The sequence below is a fragment of the Onychostruthus taczanowskii genome, unplaced genomic scaffold (genome assembly GCF_017590055.1).
Source record: "Onychostruthus taczanowskii isolate IOZ18803 unplaced genomic scaffold, ASM1759005v1 scaffold22, whole genome shotgun sequence".
NCBI lineage: Eukaryota > Metazoa > Chordata > Aves > Passeriformes > Passeridae > Onychostruthus > Onychostruthus taczanowskii.
The window spans coordinates 11,512,804-11,537,170 of record NW_024499462.1 but is presented as its reverse complement, the minus strand read 5'-3'; the positions used below and the strand labels follow the sequence as shown (position 1 = coordinate 11,537,170).

Below are 24,367 nucleotides of genomic sequence, written 5' to 3'. Positions count from 1 at the left end.
TCTGGCACTGCGCTGCCCTGCAGTGTGCCAGTGGGCAGTGTGCCCTGGGCGTGCTCCTAGCTCCATGCATGCAAGGGGACACCTTCCTCTCTCTGACTAGCAGAGAGGCTGTCAACAGCTGGGCCCCAGGGTGCAGTGTCTGCTTCAGAGCTTGAGCTGGCTCCTGAGGATTTCATGGTCCTTAAGTTCTGAGTATTTGCCATAGATTTGAAGCAAAATGGACTTGTGAAGGTCCAGCAAGAGCCTCCGTGGCTTGTAGCAGAGGGAGCCTGTGGTCTGAATTGGATCCTGACTGGTGTCACCACGTCAGACCAAAGGACCATGTCAGCTTGCAAAACCTGCAGTCTCACCTTAAGCCAGCTGGATGTGAAATGTTAAAGATTTGCTTAAAAGCCTTATGCTTTCCTTTTATTTTACTAGTTTAGTCATTTTCCCTCTTGCCAAATAAATACAATTATAAGCAAGTAAAACGTATTTTTTCAAGTTGACTGTGCTGACTTTTAATTCTACATGAAAACCCAACTGCTCCCTGTGCCCTGCCCAACAAGTAGTTAAATAAACAGGCCCAGGTGAGCAAAACTGCCAGTTTGAATCCTCGTTTATTCCATTTTCTTCCCAATTAGTGTGCTTATGCAAAAAATACATGCCTGACAGTCCCTAACAGTTTGCTCATGCTCAGCCTTTCCCCAGAGTTTCTCTGTGCAGCTACAGAGCAGTCCTGACAGCATCCTTGCACTCTTCAGTGAGGGCAGCATCTCTTGGGCTGGTGCCAGGAGACAAAGCTTCTTCTTGGCACTAGCAGGCCTCTGCTCCTCTGCCTGTGCCCCTTCCTAACCGGAGGTCCAAGTCCCGAAGCTGCTGGAGGAAGCCGGAGTTGGGGCAGATCCCCCTGTGGGAGCGCACAGTCTGAATGGCGGTGGTGAGGGACATACCTTCACAGATCATTAAGAAAGCCAGGACAAGAGTTGCAGACCGACTGATTCCCATTGCACAATGAACCAGTACTTTGCCTAGAAAAAGGAGAGAGATTTGCAATTATGCCAGCAGGCCTCATGGTGGGGAGCAGAGATGGAAGCTGGTACTGGGGATGGGCAAGCAGGTGTGTACAGCCCTGCAGAGCAGCCCTGGTGCAGCCCCTCTGGTTGGGGAACATGGGGTTTTTACTGGCTGGGGACAGAAAATTTGTAATTGTGTTCCAGGATCCATGGTCGCTTGTTTGAGCTTAGCTGTCAGCCTGACAGCAGACCCTTATCCTTCCTGTCCAGCCTGCCATCCGTTGTGTCCCTGCTTGCTCATGTGGAGTTTTGGGAGTGATGCATTTGTTGCCAAAGTTTCAAGAGTTCATGCTTGCTGTGGGAAGCAGCCTTGGCAGGTTACTTACTACCAGAGGGCTTGGAAACTTGGGATTTCAGAAGTGCAATGCTCAGGATTGCTCACTGCTGTTACAGCAACACTCCTGGTTTTCCACAAACTCTTCTTTCTTCTTGCTTAGGACAGTAATGCTTTCTGAGGGTGCTGACTGCTGCCCAGGCTTTTTTGCAAGTGTGTGAAGAAAATGGGCATTATCATTAAGAACAGCTGTTTGTATATGGCATTTGCATCAGCTCACTTATGCATTTTTATTTCTATAGCCTGCCCCATACTAATCACTGTCCTTCCCTAATGCCTCTATTTTTCCCCGTTTATTAAGTCACCAGTAGGAAGACAACTTATGAAATGTTTTTAGTTTTCCAGAGATTTCAGTGCAAGGTGTACATCTTCATTAGGAGTTCATAAAGAGTAACATCATGAGTCCTTCCCCTCTTGCCGTAAGTGACCCTCATGGAACACCTCCCAGGGATCCAGTGGAGTAACTCTCTTCTTCCCTCTCTTTTGCTCTGCTTTTGGTTTTCGTGCTGTGATCATGAATGGAAACAGCCTAAGAAGCTCAAATCTATATTGCAAGTGCCTCCTAGGTTTCTCATGTGTGATTTTGACCCATTGGATGGAGATGAATATTTTTAAATGGTCTTATTTGAAATTAAAGAAAGTTTTTTAATTAAAGGAAAATTTTGTTCTCAGAAGAATTCAGATTTTTGGTCCTTTCCCTCTAGATACAAACAAAAACCTCATTCCAAAACCTGAAAATTTGCATCCTGTAAATATTGTAAAATGCTTCAACTTTCACAAACATGGTAAGATAAATGAGAACTTTTTAATTGAGAGTGAAACTCAATTGTTGTATAACTTTTCTACTCAATTATAACCATGCCTGAACATTTTCAAGCTCCCTTGTCTTTTGCTGCAATCCGATCTATTTTTTCACAGAGACTGTGGCCCAGCAACTCAGCGTTAGTAGAGTAACAAGTGATTAGAAGCAGATATGAACTTCTGACTACCAAATGGACAGCCTCCCACTAAGGCAGCTGAAGAAAATGTCTTTTTAGCATGGAAATTTCTGAACAGTTCTTCACTAGAAATCTTCACAAGTTTGAAACAAAGTATTTTCTATTTTTATAATTTTTTTTTTTAGACTGTCACATATGTGGTCTCTTGTTGATTCATTGTATAGCTCTACGAAATGCAATTTAGTGGCAACACAATTTATATCCAGAAAAGATGAAAAATCAGCAATGACAATCCCATGTTACTCTGGATATGGACTAGACTATCTCAGATGATGCTTCTCTGCAAAATGTAAGGAGGGGTAGAAAGAACAGACAGCTTTTCAGGGCGAGTTCCTTGTTTTGCTTGTGCTTACAGCATCTTAATCTCTCTATTACTAGGGAGCAAGACAAAAATATCCTTGTTAAGGATGAGCTTTATGATGAGCCTAGATCCAGACAAAACGTTCAGACTGATTGCCCCCATCCCCCTAGGTGTTAATTCTCTGTACTTTGTACACAGCTTTTAATCTTAAATCCCATTATTCTTTATGACAGAGTATTTATTTAGCAACCATTCTAGTTCTGACTAATGATGATGGCATAGCCACATGCTCAGAGAGGGTGAGCATGTGTTGTGAAAACCTGCTCTGGCCAGCAGGTTGAGAAAGTGTTGAATTCCACAATGTTATGTGACACAGCCACCTCTCATTATCCTGGCATGAGAAATCCGAGCGCAGTCCTAAAGATAGACATGTCTTCGGTAGAAATAAAGGGACAAATATAGTCTCCAAGGAAGTGGCAAAAACAGCTCTGGTGACAGCAGACTTGGACCAGGCATCAAACCCTTTGGGGGAAGGATGAGATTTTCCAATGTAAGGCCAGTTTTGCAGAATTTCTATTTCTGTTTTCTCATCCAGATACAGTTTCATAGAATTTACTGAGATATTGATGCCCTTATTCAAGTTAAATTGCATCTATCTGTCAATTCCATTAACTTCATGTAAGTTCTTAAAGTCCTGCTTTTTATGGGCATATGGAGAAATGTTTTGCACCCCTGCTAAAAGATAATGCTAATTTCAGTTTCCATCAGACTTCTCATTCAATGTGCTGCACTTCCATTAGCCTTCTCACCAATCTTGTAGGGTATGTATGCTGTGTTATCTTCCCCAGAGGAGGCACTTGGGATCCAAATAACCCTGATCTGAGATTCTCAGAGGAGCAGGAAGGAATCAGGAGCAATTTCACTTTGAAAAATACTGCAAATAGGGCTAGGCCAAAAGATTTTTGAAAAATCTTTGCTTCAGTACTTTGCAGGAGGCCTAACTGCAATGTGTTGGCAGGAATGGGAAATCCAGACATTCACCCAAAATGTGCACCCCAAATAAAAGAAGCCAAGAAACAAAATGTTCTGAAAATTTTTCTTGGAATCAGAACCACTCTTTTTCACTTTTTTTTTTTTGTCTTTGAAAACTTTTGAGCTACCAGCACTCTCCAACTAAAAGAATAAGAATTTATGGTTTGAACTGCATCATAAGGGAGAAAAACAAACAAGAAAAAAACCAAACAACTGGCTTTGGTGTTAGATTTGATTTTGCATCACTATATATTTTGAAATTAAATCTAAATTTATGCATAAACTGGATGGGAGACAGGAGACTTGATGTTCTAAATCTAGTTTTTGTAAAATTGTTTGAGTCCTTCCCCCAAACCTGTATGAAGACTTCTGCCTTTGAAAATGCTCTGCCCCACTAGCAGTCTTAAACTGAATACCAAACTAAGCACAGGTATAAACGCTGCAGTTAATATTACCTGTTGTGTTTTTGTTGGAGGCACAGAAAGCAGAACAAATGCCAGGCTCCTGCCTGTACAGGTTGGCTCTCTATTGTCTTGTGTCTGTCTGAGAGAAGACTGTGTCCAAAAAGAGTACACTTCTTCCCTTTTTCTCTAGTTTATCTGCACTTCAGAGGAGTCCTCTTCTATCAGCAAAGAGCTTTAGAAGGTGTCTCAGCAAAAACCTGGACAAGCCCCAAGTATTGACCTTGGTCCTAATCTGCATGGTTCTCTAATCACTTGTTCCCATGAGGATGTAGGTATATCATCTCTTTTACAAGTGCAATATGTATTCCAGCATTGTTAACCTCTGTGCATAGTGAAACAAGGGCTGTGATAAATGCTGGTACACTGACAATAAAATGACTTGTTTGTTGCAGATAAATCAGTCATGTGAAATTATTTAATTAATGTAAAATTGCTCTAATGAAAGCAGATTTGAATTTACTATGTGATTATTTTTAGCAAACAAGTTGAATGTTAAACTTGAGTAAGGAAACAAAAGCTGCGTTGCTATTTGGTTCTGTTTACAGGGTCAGACCCTCGTCTCTTAGCAGTGGCTGCAAATGGGTGAAGTGACACTCTGAGCCCCTGGCGACATCCTGCATGTGACCAGCGCCTGAAGCACGTCTGCTCTGTGGGCTGACTGTGGTGGGCGATTCCAGCCATTCCATAGCCCCTGGCAGGACGCTGAGATGTCCCAGCACTCAGGCTCGGATTCCTGGGTGGCTGCTGGAGCACGGCCACAGAGAGCAGCGTTCACAGAGCTCCCCTGTCGTGTGGTAGGCAAGGAGGTTATAACCACATCTCCTGCGCCACAGAATCCGTGCCATGAGCTGTCATCTTCCAACTCTGTCTTCTCCACCCCCATTTGATTTAACATACAGTGCAAAAAGAAGCTGGACTGGTCCCACATTAGGGGACCGTGTTGCAACCTTCTCTCTGAGCATGAAACAGGATCCCTTAGGAATAATGGGATTAACTGAGGAGAAGTAGGGGCACTTAGCTTCTGGCATTATTAAATCTTGCAATCCTTATTTGAAATTTTGCACCACACATCTCAAGCTACTTTTTGCAGAGGCAGACAATAACTGTCATCTGTCTGGGATTTGTGCAGAACAATAATACTTGGTTTTAACAGCGGATTATGGATATTCTATCCAGCTCATGCCTGCTGTAACTCTACTAACATCAAAGGGTTTGCACTAGGGATAAAGTTTGCACATTCAACTTTGTTGGCCAAATTCAAGTTAGGAAATTCAATGTTGTTGAACAAGATCAGTCATTAAAACACATAATAACTTATTGTCCTTTTGCTAATCATCATTAAATGAGCTAAATGTCCTAAACTAGCCCTTGCTTTCTTGCAGGATGGATTCAATTTGGCTTAAGATGAGGCTCCAGATCTGTCACCCATAGTCAGCATCCCAGCTGCCCTCACTCCATTGGATCCAGCTGAAGTATTCTGCTCAGCAGGAGAGCTCAGCTGGGCTAATGGGCCCTAGAGGCTTGTTCCACTATTTTCTCATCTCCTGTTAGGTTTTAGCCAGGTGCAGAATTCACTGCCTATTTCCTGATTAATCCAGTATCTGTTTTGTCACAGCTGAAAATAGCAAGAAGCCTACGGAGAGCTTTAAATAGTGGCAAGTCAGAGCAGGTAGGAGCTGTCATCTGCTGCAGAGTGGGAGGTCAGACTGATGTATGTAATGCACCTACAGTGAAGTCAAGCAAGAAGACCCTTTTCTCCAAAGTTAAGCAGCTTTCATAACTCCCACCAACAAGAAGGTGACAGGAGAGGTAGCCTAGCTTTTCATTTGCTCTACTGAAGTGGCTTTGAGAGAGTCTGCCATTTCAAGCTTTTAATGGGTGGTTTTAACCTGCCTGTTTTAACAAGTTCAGAGGTCAATAAAAGGCAAAGCTCTCTACTTGGGAATCTTTCTCTCAGCACAGTCTTAGTTTAATAGTTTTCATTACATGCTTTCATCCAGTTTTCTTTCCCTCCCCCTTCTGTTAGACTTCACAAAACCCTCCTGATTTACTTTAGGTTTAGCTGCACTCCAGAGAAATGCAAATTGCACAGGTGGCCATGCAAAGGGTCAAGATTGATATTCAAGGTGTTGTCCTTTAAGCTTGAGCATGAGGGAGAAAGCTAGTACTTTCCCAACTCCCATGTTTTTCCTTGCAGGAAAGGGGACAGATTGTGCATCTGTTCTCTCTTGTCTGAGCCTTCCCAAACAGCTCTGTTACATGGGCAAAGAAACTGCCAGGCTGTGCTGAAGGAAAGGCAGCCAAGGAAGTAGGGATCACAAAACAATGCTGATGTGGTATGGCTGCAATAGAAGTGCATGTACTGTCTAATTTCTGCAACAAAGACTATGAAGGAAGTCAGGATGTGATGCAGCCATGACCACTGTGAGAGGAACAGCTCCTAAGTAGGAGCAAGTCTCTTCCTTTTGCTCATGCTCTGGCACCTGAGTTTTACGAAACTGCCTTACAAACAAACTCTTTACATCACCAAAGATAATATTCTGTTCACCTAAGGTAGAAATCTGGAATAAATGTGTCTCTGCTGTTTTCTGGACTTGTGGTATAAAGAATCAGATTTCTTTTTCAAGCATGATGGAAATAACAGTTCTTATCTAATTCTAATGAGTACTTGATTCTTAGATTTAAATATGTTTGTGCCTCATACAGTCTTAACTTTGACTTGTCCTGTTGGGTAAAAAGGATAATATATTTCTATTAAAGAAAAAAACCGATGTTGAATTTGCTTGTAACAGTTAAGCAGCAGTCTTAAATGACTTCTCAACCAAGCAGTAGTACCTTGTTACATCCTGTATTTAATATGGACAGGACTCTTGTCACCTGGTATATTTTTTTTGTTATTCAATTTCACTGCTTATAATAAACATTACTTTTTTTTTCTTCTTCTAAATGATGTGAGTAACAATCCCCTCCCTGTCTCATCCCTGCACAGGTCATGGGTATTTAGCTGCTAAATTTCTGTACCTCAGGAAATTATGCTTCCAGAACATCTTGTTTATATATTTTTTAAACTGTTGCGCTTTCCTCAAAATGATGAATGTCAGCAACAGCTGGACAGTGTATGATTAAATTTCACCTTGTCTCCATTCCCAGAATTCTACTTCCATATGGAGTTCAGTAAAGCAGTGCTAAAAGCATGGGAGCAGGGATAAATATGCCTTGAGCTGTAACTTGTTCTGCATTCATAACTTAGTATTTCGGCATGCATTTTGCAAAGCACTAGTTTTCTTTGCTATTGTGGCTTCTACAATTCATCTGCTGTTTTCTGTCTTTTGTCAATTGATTTGGAACTTTGCTTTTACACACACAGATTTTGGATCTTACCTTTCTCTGGAGCACTGCCAATAATGACTTCAATTGCAAATAGCGTATGCTGTAATAAAAATGGATGAAAATCCAAATTCCCCAAATGCAGCCCTAAGTTGCACAAGGGCAAATATTTCCTAAGAGAACAGAAAAAGCCCTCCAAAGAGCAGGAAACACACAGGTACCTAACACGAAGGTACACTGTTTGCAGTTACTTTGCCTCCCCATTCTGGCTCGTAGGGTGTGGATCAGATCTACCAATGCATACAATTAAGCTGGGTAGTTAGTACTTTAGGGCCCTGATTGCAATTAAAGCTCACCATGATGCAAGCAAAATGGTTTGCTGAGTATACAATTGTTCTCTTACTAAATCACTTACTTTTGAGTAGTATCTGTACAGTTTTGTGGCACAGTAATGACTTGTTTTTGTGAAGGCTTGCCCTTAGTCGTAATGATCTCCCATTGGCCCCAAGCCTCTGGTGTTGCACCTGGCATGCATTAAGTGAATCTGAGGATTTTGTGGGTTGTCTTCCTATTTAAAAGTTATACTTTTTCTAGCAACAACACGACATTATTCCAGACTGGTGATGTTGCTTGATCTTCCTTCTATAGAATTGCTTTCTAGCAAGTTCTTCCCTCTTCTGTGTTTGTAGGACTTGCACAGATTTGTAGCATTATAGTTGAATCTTCTTATTCAAATATAACACTTGCCCTTGTATTTTATTTTTAAATCCCATCACTAATTTGAAAAGATCAAATAATGTGCCTCTTCCTAGGTCAGTATGTCCCTGTGGGTAATGAAGGACACTTGCTATTTTGTCTTTTGGTGATGAATAACACTAGGCATAGGGAGAACCCCTTTAAAAGCCTGTTCAGTGCATCCTTCCCTATTTCAGGGAAACAGGAGAACTACCACTAGGAGTTCAGGAGGCAGGTAGGATGCTACTTTTTTTGAGTATATGCATTCTTACCCACATGCAGGTGGGTTGGTCTATGTCAAATAATATTTAATAACTTTCCCTGCTTGTCTACTATGCAGAAAATAAGCAACATGCACAGATGGTCTAGTTACCTCTTGGGGAATTCAGTGCTTCTCTGATGTACTGAGCAACTGGATAGAAATGAATGCTGAGATCAAAGTTTGGGTTGTCCTCTGCTTCTACTCCATAGTAATCCACGGGCAAGTCACTGTAGAACTTGGGCCCAGTGTTGATGCGAAATCTCCCGGCAGCGGCATTCACAATGTGGGAGATGCCCATGCGGCTCAGCTGGGCCTTGTCGCGAGCGACGTACCTGGAACAAAGACGGGGAATTATACTTGCCTGCTGCACTGCAATGCAGGGAAGAACATGCTGCTGATGGTGAGTTTGTTACAACCGCAGAAGTGGTAGTGGCTATTTTTTTTGACAGGTTGATCAGGTTCAAAGTATTCATTAGAATGCTTTGAGACAGAAGTGACTTGTTAAGAAACTAACTCTTAGATTTCCCTCAGTTTTTTCCCAAACATACGTTTAGACGGTTCTCACCTCATGAAAGGTGGTGGTGGAGATATTTCTGCACAAGCTAAGGGTTTTCTGATTTCAAGGACTTCCTCACCAAGTCACCTCTGCTGAGTATTTATCCGTTCAGAGGGCTGATGCCATCTGGCAAAGTGAGGAGAAAATGAGCTTGATCCTCTTTTACCCAGCTTTGGCATGACTGCCTGAAGTACCAATGTCACAGCTCCAGTGGGCTGTTGCAGTGTGTCACTCCTGCACTAATGCAGGAGGAGAAACCAGAATGCGGCGGATATTCTTTTTAGTCAAGATACATTTCTCTATGCTACAGCATCCTATGCACAGTTCAATCTTGTTCAACACTTAGACCGTTGTGAGAGGTCCCCAGATTATTGCCTAGCTCTCTGTTTTTAAATAAAGAGTGGAAGATTTGGGGGAAGAGTTGCAATAACCTTCAGCCCTTCCTGTCTCTTACAGGTCTCCCACATAAAGGTTTGGCCAGACTTCATCCACATGCCCCGTGGGGTGTGTGCGTGTGCAGAGCAGGCGCCGCAGCTCCTCCAGGGATGGTGTCCCAGTGCTGCTCCCACTGTCGGGCATCCAGCTTGAGGCACTTCTTATCCTAGGCCGCCGTAAGTCGCGGCTGCACAAGGAGTCCCAGGCCATCCTGAAAGGGGACAGAAGACATTCACCACCAGCCAGAGATATTTCTGACAGGCTCCTTTCTTCCTCTCACCTTCTCAAAAAGTTGATTAAAACTTCATTATATTTTTAAAGATTATTTTCTTTGTAGGAAATGGAGAAGTTTCTACTACTGTGTGGAATTCTAAATCCTATAAATAGCATAGTGAAAAAGCCCAGCCCTTGATATGCCAGCACGAGGCTTCTGCTTTCACTTGGAAAAAGGTAATACTATGGAAAATGTCTTGTGTAAATATATCAAAGAGTGTAGAAACAAAGAATTAACATGGTATGCTGAGGTTTTCCTTTAACCAGGTAACTAGGGCTTCCTTATATATTTGTAATCTTATTAGTTTTCTAATTTGCTCAGTTCAAGATGTGAACTGAGTAGAATCAGTAATGCAAAATCTTTTTCACTGGTCAGCTATTCATTGTCAGCTTCAATGGGGAAAACTCTGTAAGGAGCAGTTTGGCTTTTTCCAATGGTATTTACTGTTTGCCATACTGGCCATACTGCTTGCCCTCATGAGAAATGTTCATGTTAGAAGAATCTGGATGAGTTACAGTGATTCCAGCTGAGCAGTTATACGAACACTGACTAATTTTTTTCACTAAGTTGTTTTAATTTGCATTCCACTCCTCTCTGTTCCCTCCAAGAACTATCCCATTTCTAGTCTTGAAGCAAGTACTTCAGTTACAAGGAGAAACACTTTTTTTAGGCATCACTTTGTCTTTGGAATTACTCTGTTTCCATATGGTACATTTCTTTTGAAATAGCAGATCCTCTACAGTGTTAGCTGTAGATTTGAACTGCTGGAAGGATTTTTTGAGAGAGTAGTAGAAATTACATTTTTCCCAGAGTTCTGTTCTAAGAAAATATTATACTTCTTTTCTTGTATGTTCTAAAAATGACCCAAACATCTGCATTACAGAGATAGGAAGTCTGTCAACTCATGAGCCTTAAAATAGAAGCACCTGTCTAGGACATGGGTAAAGTTGTAGTCAGTGAGTCAAAGTCTTGCTCTGGCACTGCCTGAAGCATGTCTTCTACATAAATGATTTGAAGGGTGGTTTGGGGTAGAACAGTTCAGGACAGCAAATGTGAGATCTTGCATCTTTCTGCTGAACATATCTATTGTTAACAAATAGGTTGCATTTAAGTTCAAGCACCTTCATTGACCATTTCTTTTCAAACACTAACTGTGGTGAAATGTTCTCCTAGTTTCCTACCCTGGTATTTTCTCTAGCCCTAAGTTCACATTTTGGTGTAATTTTATTTTGCATGCACAAAGACTGAGCAAGAGGATCTGAAGGCTAGCCTGCTGTGGAAGCTCATTGCACCTTCATATTAATGCAGTGTCTTCCTGAAGAGCAAATGGAGCAACTAATTCCCTGAAGTATCCATAGAAAAGGAAGGAAGTGTCAGGCCACAGAATGGTCCCTACAAGTCACCCTTCGGCCATGCACGTGGCGCGATCTGCCTTGCCACCCAGTTGCCAAGAGGAGCCCTCTGTCACTTCAGTACACCTTCTCCTGCCACCTTCATGGCAGTTCTGGCCTCTTGGATACAGTAAGCTTTCACCAAGTGATGTTCCCAGAACAGTCTTGAATTGTTACAAGAGCATTACAAAGAGCTCCACTGTGGAATGTGCTCCCCTCCCAAATGTGCGTATCTCCTCCAGTGTCAGCTTTTACTGGGAAAACAAAAGCAGATGTTCTTGCCCATTTTGGATGGCTTTATGCAAGAAGAGGCATAGAGGAATTCCCTACTGGAACAGGCATTTCCCATTGATTTTGATCGCTGCTTTGACACTGGCCACCCCAGTGTCCCCTGTGCCAGCTCTGCCTTGCTCCTGCTGGTGATCTTGGACACTTCTCTGATCCCACACAGGAGATCCGCAGCAGAAATGGGATTTGGATTTCCTGTGCCCTGATCACAGGGCCATCTGCCAGTTCATTAAGTATTTTCAAGAATAATAACCTCCTCCAATCCTTCCCACCTCATAATATCTGCAGCAAATGTTCCCCTTTTTTGATGTGCCTAATTCCTTGCAGTGTGTCTAATGGCCACTCCAGGGCACTCCTCACTCCCTGTAAAATTGCTTTAAACTGTTTTGTTTTTTTCTTATTCAGTACTGCCTGTTATCCTTTTCTCTTGCCCTCTCCACTTTATAAATACTTTGATTTTCCTATTACCTTAGAGGACTGAAGGCTGCTGTCAGCCTTGCTTTCCTAAGCCTCACAGGAGCTGGGCAGATACCTGTGACATACAGTGCACCTAAGGAAAAGGGCTCCTTCAAAGACTGTTTTGTTAGAATTGTCTCTAAAAGGAAACATAACTGCATAGGCTGGGCAAAAGGAGGTATTGTGTGCTACATGGATATTTAAAGCTGTGGAATAACAGCCTTTATAAGACGGGACTGCTTCCTCAGAATTATCCTAAGATGACTTTCAGCTTGTGCTCTTAATACATGAACATTGTATTATAGATAAGGAATTTACTCCTGTTGAAACACAGATGTGAACTGCTGCTGGTGTGTACAAAACTTAGCTCATTTTCATTACGGTCACATTTTTTTTAACTGGAGAACAGCATCAGTTTGTGTAAACTCTATATCCAATAAAAAGAAAGGACTAGAGTTCAAATTTCAAATGTGAAATAACTGTAACTAACAGGCTGTGAATGATTCAAAATCAGAGAAGCCTCAGTAGGACTATCCAACTAATACGGTGAATATTGAATGCCCTGATATTTTTTCTCAATAAATGACTACTCAGTTCTGGCATCAGTCTAACATCTTAACTCACTAAATTTATACTTGCAAGTGTCATTACTGAAACGCATATTTTTAAGGAAAACAATTCTATGTAATGTTTTATAAGGAACATGGACAGGTTAAAAAAAAAAACAAACTAGTGTGAAAGGAAAATGATTATTTGTAATAATGTGATGGCCGTTCATCTAAAAAATATGTTTTTAATGATTCTCAAATCACTTCCTCTATACTGACTTTTTGTAGTGGATCTGTTTCTAAGATGTGTGTTGTATGAACAAGCAATACAGTTTTAAAATGCTGGCTTCTGGATGATGATGCTGAATGATGATGACATGAAACATCCCTGATCTTTGCTCTACTGGAGTTGTATTATGGTAATTATTCAATTACATAGGAGAAATTTTGCCATTATATTTATATTAATTTTGAATTAGCAGGTACTGCAACTGTAATTGTATCTGTACTATGCAACAGAATTTCCTTAATTACAACTAGCAGGAGGATTGCAATCAGAGGCCTATTGCAAGCAGGTCATTCTGATGATGCAGAGTGACCCAGCATATGACACAGGCTGTTCATGCTGCCATCCCTGCCTGCCCCTGTAGCCACCTCCCTGGACTGATGTGTGTTAGTGGCTTTGCTGCAGTTGAGTGATGAGAGCCACCAGGTCAATGGTTCCTTATTATATTGACTATCCAAGGAAGGAAAGGAAAGTGGTCCTGTGAGAGGTCCCAGATAACACCTCCTTCTGACTAGGATTCCTGTCTGCCCAGTAGGGAGTGTCCCTATGGACTGCATACACTATGGATGCTTTGGCTGGGTTTCAGTTAATTCAGTGACTACAGCTTTATCTGTAACAGAATTGGTGCTATTCAGTGCCATGCTGGGGAGAGGGCCTTTAGAGACTTAGGGTTCCTTTACAGGCGTCTCAGTCCTTGGAAACATATGCCACCTTTTATCCAATTTCACTATATTTAATTAAAAAACAAAATGAAAAGTCAGTGTAATTTTACAATTTAACATTACCTTGATACAAGAGTAAGTTGAGAGGATGGTATGAAGGCTGAGATGAAGCAGCAGAAAATCCTGCAGCACGATGCTGTGGTAAGTCAGGAGGAAAAAGAACTCTTGTGTCTAGGATATTTAATAGAAAGCCTTTACAACCTCTGCTTTAACTTGCATTTTCCAATGCCAAGATAAAGAAGGGATGTGCGTATACTATAAGGATGTTAATGAGCTCGTTTCAATCAAGTGCCAAATATTTTAATCATCCGAGAACAAAGTAGCCTCCTTCCTGTGTTTTCTCAAGCTGCTATGTGCTATAACCTTGCCATCCCAGTGAAGATATCAGTCTGGCTATACTTCCAATAGACTGATTTGTGGTGGTAAAAGACCAGGCTGAAGCTCAGGGCTTGGCCAAGTAGGTCATGTCAAGTTCATGCCTATCATGTATTCAAAAGCCATAAACATTTCTCAGAAAGCCTATCCCCTGGAAAGGTTCCTCCAAGATAATGTATGTTTGAGAGAGGTTTTGTGTTGCTACATTGCCACACAAATGACAAGTATTACTGTAATCATTCTTTCTTCCTTAGCATTTAACCCAATAGTCTCACTGGAGTCATAATTTATCAATTGCTAGGAGCGCTACGAGATATAGATGGTATGAATCAAACACAGCAATGACTGAGGTAGGGCTGGCTGGACTTGAAAGCTGAGACAGAGGCAGTGCCTAGGGAGGCACAAGGTATTTGAGTAGCCAACTGTTTGTAAGAAAATCTCTTCAGCAGCTGGAGGATGTAATCTGAACAGCACTTCCAAATTTAGTGGAGGCTTCCAGACCCGTAAGTGTAACCCAGCTATGCATTTAGGGCAGTGCACCCACTTGGTAGGACATGGCAAAATCCATTAGGTGGACTTGCTCTCCACAGCTCACACAAGGCCTATGTTGAGGAGCAGACTAAATCTCTGTACTGGACAGCTTGGAGCAGTGCAAGGCAAAAACATTTGATTTTTTTTTCCTCTTGGTATTGCATTGGTGAACATTTTCTGTCCTAACTTTAGAGGAATTATGATGCTTCCCCACTGTCAAAGTAAAATTTTCTCTGTGTGCCCATCCAGGGAAATCAGCAGCTACATTTTTGATACAAAGCCCAACTCAAATGTAAGGAAGAATTTAATCAACCCATCCTGGTACTCAAATATGCTGAATTTACCACCATTTCCACTGATGTTATGGATTGCCAGGCCTCAGAAACCTCAAAAATGTCTAATTTTTTTCATAGCACGTCTGTAGGCCAGGCTGTAGTTCTCAAACTTAATGGTCTTGACTGTTTCAGGATGTACATTAGCATGCAGGCCCCAAGGCAGGGTGGCCTTGGAGGTTTTTTTGTGACTGTAGTATAAAATATTCTCTTGTCATCAGCTAGTTAGTACATTTCTATTTACCAACTATGTGTGCAGATCCTGACAGTGGCTAGACAGACAGCCATCCTTAGATGTCAGCAGTGTTGTACCAATTGTACAAAACCTGGCCACCTGCTGATTTGGCTAACTCTTCTGGGTCTTGAACATATGTTTATTCTTTAGCCACCAGTTGGGAAACCAACTCTGTAGAGTTATAGCCCACACGGCAGCTTTGAGTGGGTAAGAGAAGTGAAAAATATGAGCAGCAAAATTATTTTTCCCTGATACATCCTTCCCTCACAAAATGCAAAACCATGGGTTGCTGTACCTAGTCACATAATTGTAATGTGAGTGGGATCCTAACCACGTTTATGAGTCAGGACAGAGGCATGGAGAGAATCTGTGCCAGGCAATGTACATGGAATATGCCATACAGAAACTAAGGCTGATAGGTACCACCACCACAAGGATTGCAGAGATAAGAGGTAGTTTATCCACCCCAAGCTCTTCTGTGGCTTCTTCCCCACTGAAGCTTGGGTATATTTTGTTTCTGAATTGGACTCTTTATTTACTAGTTACAAATTTTACATGCTCTTTAATAGTGTGCATTGTAACTATTTAAGGCTGAGCATTAAACAGGCCCAGACACTGTTAACAATCTGCATGTTACGATATATTCTTTTGTGCTGCTTGCTGCTTTAACTGCTTGTTATAGCATCAGCTATTAGGAATTTATTACTGGTGCATTTTAGGTAGTGCTTTACAGTCATTTAATTACAGCCATCCAGCAATCATTACATAAATATGCATTGAGAGCAAGAAACCCAATGTAAGGTGACCCAAAAGGCTTTTACCTGCCAAGACCAGAGTTTGGGCCCTCAGGTGGCAATGATGTCATTGCATGTGCAGGGTAATAGAGTTTAGGGCTGTACAGGGAGCTGTGTTCCTCCCAGCACTAGGTGTTCATGAAGTCATCAGCTGGAGCAAGAGCACTCTAGAGCTCTAAGGACCTGAACTTGGCTATTGGCAAGCAAGAGCACATAAAGCAAAGTCAGTTCCCTTCCAGCCTTAGGCCCAGCAAAGATGTGAGTTTTGGCTGTGAGCACAGTTCAGCTGCAAAACTAGGCCCTCTGGAGCCCATTGGTACCTCTACTCTCAGCTGCCAACTGCATCGCTACACCCATTAACCCAACCTGATCTGGTAGACCAGCAGACACACTTCATATGACCCAAAGACAAAGTAGCTGGTCCAAAATGCATCTCCCACATCTCCACGCTATTTATGACTGCAGCACCATGCCCACATTTGAGAGACTCTCTAGCTCCAAGCCAGGCTACTGCTCCTACTCAAATATTATTGCTGGTGTACTCTCCTGCAATGAATGGACTTCAGCCATCAGACTTCACTGTCAGTTCTGACTAACTCCTTCCTCCAGTCAATACTGACACTTTTCACTACTTTTTAAGAAAACAAAAATCCCAATCTATCGAATAATAGCACTAAACAGTTCTTAGACATGCTAAGAAACACTCCTGATATCACTACGCTTCACTTCAAGACAAGCTTACCTAAAATGGAGTTGTTCTCTGTTAAGGCTGGCTTTTGGGGGCTCAAGAATTGCTACATCACTTTATCTCTCTTCCCTCCAGCAATAACACATAGCAGGTGAAAACTGGTATTCTCTGAATTGGTAAACTATGTTTTTCCTCCTAAAAGCACCCTCAGAAGCTTACTGAAAAGTTGAAGGATGAAACATTTCTGAAAGACAGACTGGCACATTGATGCAGGTTGCTCTAAATTAGGAGCAACATGTGCCACTTTGATTTTCTCTTGGAGCTGCCAGTCGGAACCAGCTGGGTTGCCTGGCTGACACTGGTTTTTTGGTGCAACTACTCCAAAGTCCTCACCCTCCCTGAGCAACATAAATCCTAACTGCTTTTTCATGGCTTGTAGCAATGCTTTACCAATATTTGCTGCCTGCACTTGCAGGGAGCGCGTGTTGATCTCGTTACTGGATGATGTCAGTACAGCATGACCCTGGGGAGAGGTACAAGCTTGGATTTATTCACAGATGGCCTGAAATGTGCTGAATCTGTTCTCTGATGCAGACCTGGTGGCCTGGAGGCTCACCTTTGTGATGCTCTTCAGCCTCACACTGTCACTGTGTGGGAGACAGAGCGTGTTCCTGCTGTAGCACAAGCACATTCTCTGCTACATCTCTACGGCTGTTTGGGCTGAAATTGCAACTACCACAGAGCCCAAGTCCTACACTCTTTCGTATACAGTCTGCTACGTAAGGGGTGTTGATTTGGGCAGCACGCGTCCAAGTGAACACAACGTGAGAAAGTCAGGTGGGCTGCTGGGTGTGCTGCAGCGACCTTGCTCAAAGAAGGACAAAGTGTCACTTGGGTGTTGTTTCCAGTCTCTCAGCTATGGTTTCATTCTTCAGATTTACTCCATGTTGCATATTCTTAATCTAACATCATCTAATTTTCCCAGGCCACCTTCTAAATTACCTGAAGTCATGTTTCTTTCCTGCTTTGGCACGGTTTAGAGGCCAAGGATTTCCTGTGCTGTGCTTTGCACAAAACCCCAGTTGGAATGCAGTCCCTTAGGTCATCATCCTGTGGCCCAAGAGAGTTTAGCAACCCACATCTGAAGGTGAATGAGGCTGCTGTTAACAATAACTAATACAGCAGTGTCCTCCAGCCCAGAACAGAAAACATCAGGCTTCAGAATTCAAAGAATCTCATTACAAATGAATGGTTTCTGCCCCAAGGATTTAACCAAAAGGATGGCACAATGCAAAGCCTTTCTCCCCTGTGACTAGCTCTGGTATGTTCTTCTATCTTACAAACAATATATTGCTGCTTTTTTCTTTTTCTTTTTTTTTCCTTGCGTCTCTTCTGTTTGAGGGCATTAGAAGTTTCACTGCTCTTTGTTCTTGTCCTGTGGTCTCTACCAGCACTACAAAGACGGCTCTATGCTACCCAACTTAGAGGAGAGAGCAGACACTTATCCCCTACACTGGCATAGCAGGAGGGTTGAGTAACCTGCTAGGAAGTAAGTTGTGAAACAGCAAGAGGTAGACAGCCAAGATTCCCTGGTGTGTTTCTTGGGCACTGGAATGCCTTTCATACATGTTATTACAGTGATCCTGTGAGGAACAGAGCTGTTCCCACTGCACAGGTGTAGATGGTGAAGCTAAGCTTGATGATTTTTCTGCATCTCTCCCCAGGTCTCAGCTGGAGGCAGCTGAAGGGCAGAGTGCTGCCAAACACTGGTAGCGATAGCTGGACCTGAGTGGAGAGTTGTCCTCAGGTTTAATGTGGGTCAAAAGTCTTTACTCACCGCTAGCAAGCAAAAGGCAGCTTACAACAGTAACCATCAAGGTTGGACTTCCATGCTCTTGGGAACAAGGATTTTAGGAATGCTTTGGCAGACATTGACTTCAATACTCAAAAGAAAATTCAGAACGCATAAAATCAAACCAAGGACAAGAAACCTTTTTATCACTGTGCTCCCGATACCCTTCGTTCTGTGCTTGCAAAGTCTTTTTTTTTTACGGTTATTAAAAAAAAAAAAGTGTAATCTCTTATTAAATGCAGGGACATTATGTCTGTCCCTGCATTTTTAAAGCAACTGTGCTAATTGATTTTTGATCTTTCTCACACCCCAGCCTCTCTGATCTGAGACTTGGTAGCAATTTGATAGCCATGGCAAGACGTGGAGAGGTCTGGAAGGTTAGTTCCAGTAGTCTGTATTTCACACCAGTGTCTTCTGGCAGAAGGATAAACCACAGACAGAGCTGATTGCAAGTTCCTGTGGCCCAGGTTTCTGGCTACAAAACTGGGAAGGATAAACACCTTCTTAAGCACTGCAAGACAGAACAACAGAAAGGAATGGAAATCTGCTCATAATGCAAAGGCTAGAAGCAATCCAGCTGGTTTGTTTTATTCCCACCATGAGAACTATGGTCAGTCCCAGTGCAAGCTTGGCCACCTGTCAGATCAAGTTTGTGAACTCAGGCTGATAGGAATTTGACACGCTCTTGTCTTGGAGCATGCTGGTATGATCAATGCAAATTCCTCCTACAGCAGTGACACAATGTGTACGCTACCCATGCAGACGCAGATGCCCCTCATAAATCATTAAAATACCAGCCAGTTCTAATCAGATCCTTTGAGTTATAATGTAATACACTATTTGAGAACTAAAACCAGTAAATCAAGTTAGTACAGAGGTCAGAGCGAGACTGAACACAGCTGAAACTTCCTTGCTTATGTGTGTATAGTCTAAGAGACGCAAGGGAAAGAGATGAAATCCCAAGTCAGCTAAGCAAATTGCTTTCTTCTTATTGTAAAATCTTGCTACTAAGTCTGTGGAGGGGAAAAAATAGAAATTCATCATTTTCTGTAGCAGAGCTGATTTGAGGTCTAGAATTTCCCAGCAATTGTGTTAGCTCTTGGGATTATAGGTATTTCTGATAATTTGTCCTCCAGGTTAACTCTTAACATTTTTCTAAAGCAAACTAGCACTTAAAAATATGTTCCCCAAATGTCATAGATCACCCACTACAAAAACAGAACATATTTTCTTCCATAGTATAGCAAACAGGTAACTTCTAATACCAAAAAAAAAAAAATCCTATTAGAAGGCAGCTGTTGTGGTTGCACTCTTCAGTGGGACACAACAGGAACATTTGTGAAGGGGAGGCTGCAGTGCCCAAGTGCTGGAAACCCACAAGTTTGTGTGCAGGGGTGCTACTGCATAGATCCAAATAATTGATGCTTTCTTTTCTATATGGAAAAAGCTGAGGGCCATCTAAATTTTTTGAGTGTTATCTGACTCAGACGACAACATGGCATGGTGTATGGCCAAGCCCTACGGCCAACAAGCAGTCTGGCCACCATAAATGGTACCTGTCAAAGAATAACGCTGAAGGCTAACTTCCCCACTTATGCCATATTTGCATGTACATTTTGTTTCCTATTTTATACTTAAAAGAGTAAATTCTTAAAAGTAATTGTTTCTTCCCTCATGGCAAAGACAGTCTGGAGCAGGGGATCCTGCTCTGCTTAGGTTGCCTCATTCTCAGTACTGCTGAGTATTTCCTCATGTTTACTTTGCACTTTTCCCTTAAACCTCTCTGTCCTAAACTGGACAGAGTGTTTTTAAAGCCCATACAGCAGAGTAACTTGGCATCTGAGTTATACCTATGGAGCCATATTTCTCTAATGGTCTGCAGGGAAGGCTCTCAGAGGCCCAGTTGTGGTAGCCCCCCTTCAGTCACAAACATCATCAGAACAGGACTTTGTTCTAATCCTCTGAAAGCTTGTTATTCTGGGCAAAGGCTTACTTTTGGGAGGTGCAAGTCATATGAACTCTTGGGGTTCATGCTGGCAACTCCTGAGGTGAAACATCTGGTGATGCAAACCACTAATGGTGATGCAAAGCAGTGATCCAGAAAGTCCCCATAAACCAGTGAACAAAGTCTTCATGAGTCACTGGCTGTAAATAAAAGAGCTAGCAAAAACCAAGGCAGTAAGTAACAGGTGGGGAACAGAGTGAAACTTGGCCTGTTTGAAAGATGCACCAACAGCTTCAAGCTGGGTGCATGTATGGAGCAAGATGGATTAATATTGTGTTTTATTTCTAATTAAACCTCAAGCAATTCTGAATTTCTCTCAAACCTGGTGCTGAAATACTTGAAACATACAAGGAGAAACAATGATCAGTTTCATTAGAAATGCAGCACAGCTTGGTGTGGGAACTTAATGAAGATTTGTTGGTCAACAACAATCTCCCAACTCACTTAACATGCTCTCCATTTAATTTGTTCTGCTATTGCAAATGTGAATCCCCAAAGTCAGACTCAGCTTACATGGCTCTTGTAGTCTCTGCAGTGTCAGCAGGAAGCACAAACCAAAGACTGAGAGGACTTGAGCAATGTATATTTCTCTTAACGAAACCCAAACCCAGGTGACCATTTTTGGGAGAGAGGAAACAGCAAATGGAGTCCCTTTGGGGGGCAGGGGCTTTTCACAACACTCAGAAACTTGGCCCACATTTCTGGTCTCCTCCCTTTCTTCTCCACAAAGGGCTTGTAGCATTTTTAGACAAACTTGGATCCACTGTATGTTGTTGAGAGAACCTGCTGGGAAATTAGGTGACTCCTGCACTCCAGGGCAGAGGAAATGTGTGTTTCTGCTTTGTGTTTTTAGGAAAGTAGGAATATGAAATTCAAAATAAAACACAACAGATGGGACTCTCACAGAGACAGACACTGGGAAATGTTTAGACAAGTTTTGTTCCCAGTTCTTGAGCTCAGAATTTAGCCACTAAGCTGCAGAGAGACTTCAGAAAGACAATGAAATGCATTTTGGCTTCAAATACAGTTCCTCCAGATTCCAGCGAGAGTTGTGCACGTGAATCTGAAGGCAGAGTGTAGCCAGCAGTATGGGGAATAGATGTAATATGAGAAACTCTTATGCTATATTATTATAGTCTGAATTGTTTCCATCATTTTGGGTTAAGTAATTCCCCACTATCCACCTCTGAAGTGCAAACAGTACAGCCTTGATGTGCCCCAGGGAAAGGAAGCAAACCAGCCTTTGAATCTTTACCCAACCTTACTGCTCATATTTTGCTTTCAGTGAGTAAGTGTTCAAATCCTTTAATACTTCATTCCCATAAAAATATATTTACCAGGGGTTTTTGTGGCAGCAGTGAGGCTGTGTTTATTATTTTAGAAACACCACACGACTGGCTTTAGAGAAAAGACAAGGCAGGAGCATGGAGTGCTGCAAATCTATCAGAGAACAGCATGTTTTCCACCTGTTGAGGCAGCAACCACAGTAACAGATGCACATAATAATTACCTGTACCTCAAAGGCAGCACCAAGTCCTGCACCTTCTGCTCCCCACCTAGCAGACAGCTTGGTAACAGAATTACAAAAAAGGAGCATTGAGATAGAGTACGTAGTGCTTTGTGAAGAATGAAAAAGCAGCTCTTATTAAAAAGAAACTGGAAGGTGGAAGATGAGAAGGAAAGATCTGAGGCACCATGATGCTAAAAGAAGAGTGGAGCTAAGGAACTCCAGGAGTGTATCTTCTTTTTAGCGTGACAGGCAGGTTTCTGCTAATACCCTTTCCAAAGCTGCTTTCATTTGTACTCTCAACATTACAGCTAATTTCTACTGACAAATAGGTGCCCCACACCCCTACTGGAGCCCATTGCTTCCCAGAGATGGATGGTTCTGCAGTGGCAAGAGGGGCACACAGGGTAAGGGCCTTGAGATCTCAAGAGACACCATGAATGACCATGACTGTGCCAGTACTGTGTTCCTATTCCTCTGCTGCCTGGCACTGGGATTGTGCTGGAGCTACATTTGCCCTTTTGTTTGCAAGTCTCCCAGAGCACCTGGTGTAAGAAGGGCAGGGGACAGTACGGGGAGAAAGGACACACGGCAGGCAAAATGTTTTGGTCTTTCCTGCTTAAGTGCTGAAGTTTGTAAGGGTCTTTTTCTCCTCTTCCTCCGACTACCAAAAGGAAAGTGGTGGCATTTGGCTGGATGAGGAGGAATTGACCTCTGGAGTGATTTGTACCATGGTAGTTCCTTATTGCACAAAGGAACAGATCTTTCCTAGAAAGGATTTGTAGGGGAAATTATCTCAGGCCCCATTTAATCTTGACAGAAGAAGATGATGAGAGGACTGTGTGCTGAGTTGGAGTTTTCCTTTGAATTCCTATGGTGTTGAAGGCAGCACTATAAATAGCCACAGTATCCTTTTTACCCTGGTACAATTCTATCTCCAGCTCCCCACACAGACAGCAAGTCTTCTGGTAGGTATTTAGCAGGAATTAATTTAACCCAGTCTTCTCCTTCGGTACTCTTTTACTCCAATCATCACAATGGCTTCCACAGCCATACAAGCATGTTTCCTCAATAAAAATTTTCTGAGGAAGACTGCTGACATTAAAAATCCCATTTCTGTCTGAAAATTCGATCCTAGTTATAAATAATCCATAAATAGCCCAAACGATAAAGAGTTAGTAGTAAAAAAAAAAAAAAAAAAAAAAAAAAAAAAAAGACACCCCCCTCGCCCCCAAACTTCTTGCTCTTTCATTTTGTTTCTCCCAGGTTTTGTTTTTGAACTGCATTTCTCCCCGGTTTTGTTTTTGAACTGCACAGCATTTTATTCATAGTCTGTTTCACATTTTCTCCTGTGTAACTGGCTGGACAGTCTCTCCTTTCCCAGGATCGACTTGTGAACATCAGCTGAGAGGAAGGAAACCCACATCCAGTGTTTCATGGCTATTATCTTAAAGATAGAGCCGTAAGAAATTTAAATACAAGCCAGATTGGTATTTAAATAAAATGGGTTTGGTTTTTAACATCCTTTTCAGCGAGAGATCCTCAGCCTGTAAGTCCAGCTGGAAAGCAAACTCGAATTTCACAAATATTGGAGCTGCCGAGTACAAGGGCGCAGCCCTGCTCTGGCCTGGCCCTGCCGGGGGCTCGCTGCTGGCGGAGCTGGCTCTGGGGGCTTACACTGCTCGGTGCAGGCGCTGACCTCACTGGGGTTGGTTTGTAAACAAGCTTAAAGGTACTTGCCTGGTAGTCGAGGCTCCCGCGCTGAGGTGTCTTGGATTACCTTTGTTTCAGTAATACCACTCACTTTCCTCCTAACGTGCCACCTGCACAACAACTTTCTAGCCTCTGCGGGTGTTCAGTTTATTCAAAGCCTATTTTTAATTCTGTTAATTGTAACCCGAATTCCGCTACCCAGTTTGGACCCGCAGCAGCAGCAGGGGTGAGGCAGCTGCCGGGGCAGAGCTGTGGAGGACGCCGGGGCCCAGGCGGTGCCAGCGGTTCTGACCGGCCGGGGGCGCGGCCGGCGCCGGGACACGGAGCCTGAGGGCTGCCCCGCCAGCGGGGGGTGCCACGGCTGCTCCTTGCAGGGCAGCTGCCGCTCAGCCCAGCTGACAGCCGTGAGGGGAGGGCTGGCCTTAGCCCGTGTGGGGGGCACCCGGGTCCGTCCCTGCTGTGCCCTAGCCTGCCAGGCGGCGCGGCGAGACAGGGCGAGCGCCTTCCCCAGCACAGGCCCCGTATCGTCTGCCCCGGCTGCCCCGGGGCTTGACTCGAATTCGGAACAGAGCGGCCAAGGCGGGTCCGGGGCTCGGGGCCCCGGTGGCAGCGCCCGCCGCCCGGCGCGGCCCCGCCGGCACCCTCCCGGGACCCTCCCGAGCGGCCCGGGGCGCCGCCCGCGCCGGGCCGACCGCGCCACCTGGCGGCGGCAGCCGGAGCCGCGGATGGGATGCGGAATGGGATGGGATGTGAGGTGGGATGGGATGAGATGTGGGATGCGGGATGGGATGAGATGTGGGATGCGGAGAGCACCTTTGGGAGGAAAACTGTGTGCGAGACATCGCAACCTGAGAAGTTGCATTCTGTGTGT

General features: G+C 43.2%; 2 protein-coding genes across 2 annotated transcripts in view; both read right to left on the bottom strand.

Moving 5' to 3' along the window:
* DUSP29 (dual specificity phosphatase 29) overlaps window positions 1–8,748 on the bottom strand; it is a 48,295-nt gene extending 39,547 nt beyond the window's left edge. The window contains exon 1 of the mRNA XM_041404719.1: window positions 8,620–8,748. The gene's annotated coding sequence lies outside the window, so the exon portion shown is untranslated. The remainder of the gene's footprint in view (window positions 1–8,619) is intronic.
* LOC121336045 (dual specificity protein phosphatase 13-like) lies at window positions 581–24,035 on the bottom strand. The gene is made up of 4 exons (XM_041404720.1): window positions 23,524–24,035; window positions 9,519–9,710; window positions 8,620–8,840; window positions 581–1,010 (listed from the first exon to the last, which is right to left on the bottom strand). The coding sequence occupies exons 2-4, from the start codon at window positions 9,707–9,709 to the stop codon at window positions 796–798; spliced, it is 627 nt and encodes a 208-aa protein (XP_041260654.1). The 5' UTR covers window position 9,710; window positions 23,524–24,035; the 3' UTR covers window positions 581–795.
* Between the last annotated feature and the right edge of the window lie 332 nt (window positions 24,036–24,367).

What these genes read in the sequence shown, in the direction of transcription:
- LOC121336045 (XM_041404720.1), bottom strand. Translation starts at nt 9,709, where the DNA reads ATGGCCTGGGACTCCTTGTGCAGCCGCGACTTACGGCGGCCTAGGATA. An exon ending in AACCTTTATGTGGGAGACCT is followed by an intron (nt 8,841 to 9,518) that starts GTAAGAGACAGG and finishes TCTTTGTTCCAG; the next exon opens with GTACGTCGCTCGCGACAAGG. An exon ending in AGCACTGAATTCCCCAAGAG is followed by an intron (nt 1,011 to 8,619) that starts GTAACTAGACCA and finishes TCCTTTTTCTAG; the next exon opens with GCAAAGTACTGGTTCATTGT.